We start from the raw sequence: 7,500 nt of genomic DNA, 5'->3' as shown, positions 1-7,500 counted from the left end.
AACAACATCCCCCCCCCCCCCTTCCCCTTCCTCTTTCCCCCTCTCCCCTTCCTCTCTCTCCCTCTCCCCTTCCTTTCTCCCCTCCCGCTTCCCCTTCCTCTCTCTCCCCTATCCCCTCCTTTTTTCCCCTCCCCCTTCCCCTTCCTTTCTCCCCCTCTCCCCTTCCTTTCTTCCTTCCCCCTTCCTCTTCCTTTCGTCTCTCTCGTTTCCCGTTCCTTTCTTCCTTCCCCTTCCCCCTTTCTCTCTGTCCTTCCCTTCTTCTTTTCCCTTCCCCTATACCCTAAGAGCTGTTACTTCTAATGTTTCCATGTATATCTTCATCTGTTTTCTGTTTTGTTTTGTTCTGTTCGGATCTTATTGTAGTGCGTTCAATTTCCTTTTTCTATTGTTAGTCTCTAGTGGTCTGTTTGTCTTTTTTTCTTTTCATACCATGTCTGTTCCTTCATCTCCCATCTCTAATTCCTCGTCTTCCACGCTAGTATTTTCTTTTGTTGACTTCTATTCCTTTTTTCCTCTTTCACTCTCCCCCCTTTCCCCATGCCCAACCCTCCCCATGCCTCCCCCCTCCCCATGCCACAACGCTCTTCCATCCGTTACTCAGTCTCCTCTGTTCTGGAGGAGAAAAAAGGAAGAAACAAAAAAAAAAGAGAGAGAAAAAAGAAGATCCTAGATCCCAATTTTCTCCGCTGTAAAACATCGCCACAAAAGTTGCCATCACAGGAAAAGTTCTTAATGAAATCGGCTCAATTTGGTCATGTCTCCCAAGTGGTAAGCAGGGGAGGGGGAAGGGAGGGGGAAGGCGGAGGGAAAGAAGGAATGTGAGGGGAGGTTGGGGGAGAGGAGGAGGGACAGGAAAGGGAAAAGTGAGGGAGAGGGGAGGAGGGACAGGATAGGGAGATGAGAAGGAGCGGTAAAGGGAGAGTGAGAGAGTTAAGGGAAGGGGACAGAGTGAGGGGAGGGAAGGAGGCTGCAAGATGGGGGAGGGGGGGGGGGAGAGGCAAGGGAATCGTAACTCGGAAAGACAAAGATGTCGCGTTGTGGGTGATGATGGGGGGGGGGGGGGGGCATAACCATGGTAACGAACCCGTGTTTGAGAATCCCATGAACTGCAAGATTGGTTTTCAAGTCTTCATTTCCCTCGCTTAAAAAAAGGCATATTTCGCCTGGAGGGAAAGCGGACCAAAGATCGCTTTTCTAAAACGAGACAAGAATGGCAGAGATGGAAAAATATTGCAATATCATAAGCAGTGATGATGCCCCGTCGAGCGCTTCCATTAATGGTGCCGCGGCGAGGGCGCTTGACTTCAACAGACGCCAGTCGACTTCGCTTGACGTCAATTGACATTCCCTGACTTTCCTTGATGTGAATCGACTTCTTCTCAATGGACTTTTGACGCAACTCGGCCTTTATTGACTTGCTTTGGCTGACTTCTTGACCTTGCTCGGCCTCCCTTCTCAGACGTTGCCCAACCTGCCAAGGCGTCGCCGGATCTTCCTTGCCGTCGCATGGTTTCGACTGAAGTCACTCCGCCACCGACTCACTCAACACTGCTGTTACTCGACCGTTCGTGACATCGCATCACCTCCTTTGACTTTGAAGAACTTCCTTGCTCTCCCCGGAGAGCGGACAACGTGCAACATCGTTTGTCGCCTGAAATCCTTCGACTTCACTCAGCTTCCCTTGACCCCACTTGATCATACTTGGCGTCATTTGGTATTTTTGTCTTTGCTTAACGTCCATACGTCTTCCTTCGTGCAAACGCATTCCTTTGTGATGCCCCTCTACCTTAAGAGACATCGCCCACGGACCTCCGCTGACGTCGCTCGACATCCTCTGAATACATGACGTTATTTGACACTGTACAAATCTCAACTCTGTAGGTGTGTGTGTGTGTGTGTGTGTGTGTGTGTGTGTGTGTGTGTGTGTGTGTGTGTGTGTGTGTGTGTACATGCATACATACATACATACATACATATATACATATATATGCATATTTATACGTATATGTATATATTTTTGTGTATATGTGTGTGTGTGTGTGTGTGTGTGTGTGTGTGTGTGTGTGTATGTGTGTGTGTATGTGTGTGTGTGTGTGTGTATGCATATATGTGTATGTGTGTCTGTGTGTATATGTATATGTGTGTGTGTGTGTGTGTGTGTGTGTGTGTGAGTGTGTGCATATATGTATACATATATATATATATATATATATATATATATATATATATATATACACGTGTGTTTGCGTGTATATATATGTATATATATGTGTGTGTGTATATATATATGTATACATGTATATATACATACATATATATGTATGCATACATATGTGACTTCTCAAGGCGATATATCGTTTTCGCGGGCTCGAGCCAGCAGTCGGAGTGCAGGCATTTTTACGACCGCTGCAACGGGAAGTCCAGTGCTCTAACAACTAGACCATCGCGGCAGTCATATATACATATATACATACGTATATAAATATATGTGTGTGTGTGTATATAATGTATATATAATATATATAGACATATTCATATATATACATATATGTACATATATATACATATATATGTATGTGTGTGTGTGTGTGTGTCTGTGAGTGTGTGTGTGTGTGTGTGTGTGTGTGTGTGTGTGTGTGTGTGTGTGTGTGTGTATGTGTGTGTGTGTGTGCACTCGCACACACACACACACATATGTCTATAGATATATATACACATATATATATGTATATATATGTATATATATATATATATGTATATGTATATATAAATATATATATATATATATATAGAGAGAGAGAGAGAGAGAGAGAGAGATAACAGAGGAGGAGAAGAGGAGAGAGAGAGGTAGAGGGAAGAAAAAACAGAGATAGTGTGTGTGTGTGTGTGTGTGTATAATGTATATATAATATATATAGACATATTCATATATATATACATATATGTACATATATATACATATATATGTATGTGTGTGTGTGTGTGTGTGTGTGCACTCGCACACACACACACATATGTATATATATATATATATATATATATATATATATATATATATATATATATATACATACATATATATATGTATATATGTGTATATGTATATGTATATGTATGTATATATATATATATATATATATATAGAGAGAGAGAGAGAGAGAGAGAGAGGGAGAGAGAGAGAGAGAGAGAGAGAGAGAGAGAGAGAGAGAGAGAGAGAAAGAAAGAGAGAGAAAGAGAGAAATAACAGAGGAGGAGAGGAGGAGAGAGAGAGGTAGAGGGAAGAAAAAACAGAGATAGAGAAAAAAAAAAGCGTGAGATAACGGGGACTAAGGGAGATATAGGAGAGGCAGGGGAGAGAGAACGTGAGGGGGAGGGGGAGGGAGGGGGAGAGAGCACATAATGAGAGCATAATAACAACGGAGTCGGGGTCACCCCTGGGGCCACGCGTCAGCCCACCGCGAGGGTGATTACTCAGACTTAGCAGGTGATGAAGGCTTAGGACGGGAGCCCGGGGAGGGGGGGGGGGGGGGGGCGCCGAGCTCTGCTTTCTGCTCCCGGAGTCTAAAGAGGCTGAGCCTGCCTCGGCTTTGAGCCTCGAGATCTCCTCACACACACTCCCACCAAAGGGATATGAATGGATGTCTGAGGCGCGGGATAACATCACAGGCGTAAGTAGGGGAAGGAAGGGGTTTACTCGCTGCTTACGAGCTCCAAAAATGTGAGAGTGATAACGCGAAGGAAATGCTGAGGCTGAGTAATCGATGCACAAAGGGGGGGGGGGGGAGGATGAATCGGGAAGAATCGAACGGAAAGGGCGGCGCTGCGGCAGGAGTCTGTCGCCCCCCTGGGCCTGGGTCATAAGTTGGTATTCCAAGGTGAATCAGGTGTTAGTCTCCAGCCATGAATGAAATTAAGAAATACCTTTGTTCATTTGTTCACCCATTTGTATGACAGACTATTCCAAATGTTTCCTATATATTATTCACGTGTGACTGAGCTGTCTCCTTTGTCTTCCTTGGCCTGAGCCGCTTGTCTGTTGCAGGAGGACGCCGCCAACAGGAACCTGGCGCTCACGGGCGAGGACATGTTCAGCCTGTGGAGCAAGAAGCGGACGCGACGCTCCCTCTACCGCAACATGAGCGCGTTATGTTGCACCTGCAAGCCGGCTTACTTGTAATACGCCAGAGTCTAGTTCTCGCGCCACTCCACCGCCACCTCCATCACTCCACTCGCTGTAGCGCCTCCCACCTCGTGACTCCACCTCTCGCCCTCCTCCACTCCCTCCACGCCCGCGCCTCCTCGCTACGAACCCGCGCTGCCAAGGACCCCCGTCTGCGTCGTCGCCCTTCCCCGCGAGAGGGCCCGCCAGGAGTCCCCCGCGCAGCCCTCGCCAGCGCCAAGTCACTCTCGGGACCCCCCCCCCCCCCCCCCCCAGCCCGTGGCACCCGAGACCCAGCCAAGGTCACGGGACCCTCCTCCCCCCTCTCCGTGACATCCGGGACCCAGCCGATGTCAGGGACCCCCCCCCCCCCCCCCCCGCCTCATCACACGGTCATCCCCGACACTTGTTCTCATTGCCTTAGGGTGTTTTTATAACGCGTATTTATCCGGTGTGTGAATTAGCGTATTCGTTGACTGTACAAAGATGGTGATTTTAGGAGACTTCTGTGAAAAAATATATATAGATTTTATAAGATACTATATATAGCTGTCCACTTGTTACTGGTTCAGAGCATAAGATGCAAGAGCTTCCGCTGCCCCGCCTGGTCTAGTCTAGATGTTGACTAACAAAACATTAGATTGAGGATGAGCTGTAGTTAGGAACCAGTTTCTGCATGTGTAATGTATTCAATAAATCTGAATATTTTGTTGCATAAGCTTAAGGCAAACAGAAACGCTCCCTCCCCCCCCTTCCCCCTCCCACTTGTTCCCTCCTGTTCAGATCCTCGAAGGAACCTGCCCTCCCCCACACTCCAGCTCCCTCCTCCCTCCTGCCCTCGCCCCCTCCTCCCTCCTGCCCTCGCCCCCCCCCCCCCTTACTCCTGGACTGCATTCCCACCACCCTTCCTTTTTCACTTTCGTTATTCGTGTTCTTTCCTCTTCCTTTATCATCCCTTTTTTCTTCCATCGTCTCTTCCAACGCCGTTTGCTATTCGGCACCTCACTTATCACTCTATATCATATTTGTTTTGGTTCGAGTTTCTTTGTTTTTTTTTCTGTATCTACTGACTCTATCCTGCTTTTAATCTCCCATCCCAGTCCGTCTGCTCCTCCTAAACCTTTTCCCTCCTCCTCCTCCTCCTCTTCTTCTTTTTCCTCCTCCTCCTCCTGCTCCTCCTCCTTCTAATCCTCCCTCTTTTCCTCTTCCACATCCACCTCTTCCTCCATATCCCCTTCTTCCTCCTCTTCCTCTTCCTCCTACCTTTACCTCTCAACATATAAAATAGCTTCTCTAGAATGTTTGATCCTCGGAATCAAACGCATCTGCACAATGTTATATGTGTAACTATGATATATTACATCCATCTGTGTCGACCTCTTAATCTATTTAATATCATTAATTCCATCGTAGTCTTAAGCGTCATACTCTGACGAAGCACCTTGATCCCCTACGGTTTAGACCCAAACTTCCTCATGTCAGTGTTTCCAACGTTATTTAAAAACTCTCAGGCATAATAATATCTGAGCCCCCCTCGTCTCATCTCACCTCACTCACGCCGCCCATACTCACCCTGTCCACGCCCCCCCCCCCTCCCCACCCTCGTCCTCCGCCCATCCATGCTCACCCTAACCCCCCCCCCCCCCTTCGTCCCCTCGCACTCTCCGGCGCCCACGAAGGAAAGTGAGGTTGTACGGGAATATGTGGATGCACTTGCATACATACACAGATATGTTGTGTGTGTGTGTGTGTGTGTGTGTGTGTGTGTGTGTGTGTGTGTGTGTGTGTGTGTGTGCCTGCCTGCTTATGTATGAATTTGTATATCTGAAAATTAATATGTATACATGTATGTATAAGTGAATGTATGCACTTGTGTGTGTACATGTATACGCGTCTGCCTGTAGATACTTCGAACCCTACTTCCCCCAATACCCTGGCAGCGCTCTGGGTGCAGCTTCGCCCTCCCTTTGAACCTCGCTGCCCCGCCCCATACCCCCTCCCCACCCTGCAACTCCCCTTCATGCAGAGCAGGTATGTCCGCACAGACAGAAGTGCACGACATACGCCAGAGTGAAGTGGAGGAGAACTAGACTGTTGCCATAGGTTGAAATCGGTGTAAAAAAAGAAAAAAGAAAAAAAAGAAAGAAAGAAAGAAGTATTGCGCAGTCGGCGTTGCTCGACGCATAATAAATAACCTTATGTATGATAAATCATTTCTGAGGAAGATATAAAAAATATGGTGATTTTAGGATACATTTATGACCTACATAATATTAAGATCACATAAAGAGTATTTTCATTATTGTGCGTGTTGTAGATGACGGTTATTATTTTCCTTGACAGTTTAACTATTTATGTCCCTTGTTGGTGATAGTAGTTTGCGTAAGTTTATAATTTTGAGTACATATCATACAATTAGCCGCTTATCTAAGCTTGGTGACTCCTTGCATCATGTACCCCTCATATTAGACCAACTAATCTGACGATAGGAAAGCTGTGTTCATTGCGATGCGAGACTCGTCCTGCGCCGTGCGGTGCCGAGCAGCGCCTTTATCCCGTAGGAGAAACACAGTCAAGAGTTAAGGTCAGTAGTCGTCTTGTTTGACAGATTTATGGTTCCATGGCGTTTAGAAGACTTTTCAGTTCCTTCCTCATTAGACCATACGATCAGGGACCTAAACATAGTATTTTCCTAGTCTCTCTGTTGCGCATAATTGGCGGAGAAAAGCGGGACAGCGGTCAGACACCTCCGAAGGCCGGCGTGCACTTCCCTCGAGCTGTTGCTCAGGACCCGTTCGCGGCGCCAACTCTCCCGGGGCCGAGGTTAAGCTCTCGACCTCTCCTTAGCACGCGAGGATTTCGTGGACAACAGAACTATGGCAGTCTGTAAATACTTCTCTTGAATGACAAAATCTATCAATCCCTTTTTCGGCAAAATGGAAATTGAATCTGCGTCGCGTCAACCCAGTTAAAAATGGCGTGTCGTGTGCTCTGGTGTCTTGCTAGCTAAACAATGCCGTCTGTTTCGAACGAGATCGTGCTGCTACTTCTATACAAGTGAGTATTACTAAAATCACGAGTAAATTGGAACGCCACGTAGTATTCTCATTTCGTACTTCGGAGACAAAATTGGTTGCGCGTTTTTCAACAAGTCGTAGAGGAAGTGAGGCGAAGCGCGCTCGAACCCGCCCGCTCCGTGGCCGCCTACAAAGTTGATCGTTAATATGCACTTTACGTAGTTAGGACAGAGTGCCGGCGCTCACTGTTGCGGGGAACTTCGTCATGGCAGGAGGGATAACGCAAACGCTGTAGTGCCATGGCAGTGCAACGAGGGGAGACAA

The 7,500-nt window shown here is 47.1% G+C and overlaps 1 protein-coding gene across 2 annotated transcripts in view; it reads left to right on the top strand.

The window, feature by feature from the left end:
- LOC125034426 overlaps nt 1–4,485 on the top strand; it is a 398,298-nt gene extending 393,813 nt beyond the window's left edge. The window contains exon 6 of one of the 2 annotated variants that reach the window (XM_047626168.1): nt 4,043–4,485. In XM_047626168.1, the coding sequence (XP_047482124.1) occupies nt 4,043–4,177 (135 nt within the window). In that variant the 3' untranslated portion in view covers nt 4,178–4,485. The remainder of the gene's footprint in view (nt 1–4,042) is intronic. The other variant, XM_047626169.1, reaches the window with a different exon arrangement.
- The last annotated feature ends 3,015 nt before the right edge of the window (nt 4,486–7,500 follow it).

The sequence above is a fragment of the Penaeus chinensis genome, chromosome 18, assembly GCF_019202785.1.
Source record: "Penaeus chinensis breed Huanghai No. 1 chromosome 18, ASM1920278v2, whole genome shotgun sequence".
Classification (NCBI taxonomy): domain Eukaryota; kingdom Metazoa; phylum Arthropoda; class Malacostraca; order Decapoda; family Penaeidae; genus Penaeus; species Penaeus chinensis.
The sequence above is the reverse complement of the archived record's forward strand: the minus strand, read 5'-3'. Positions and strand labels throughout refer to the sequence as shown.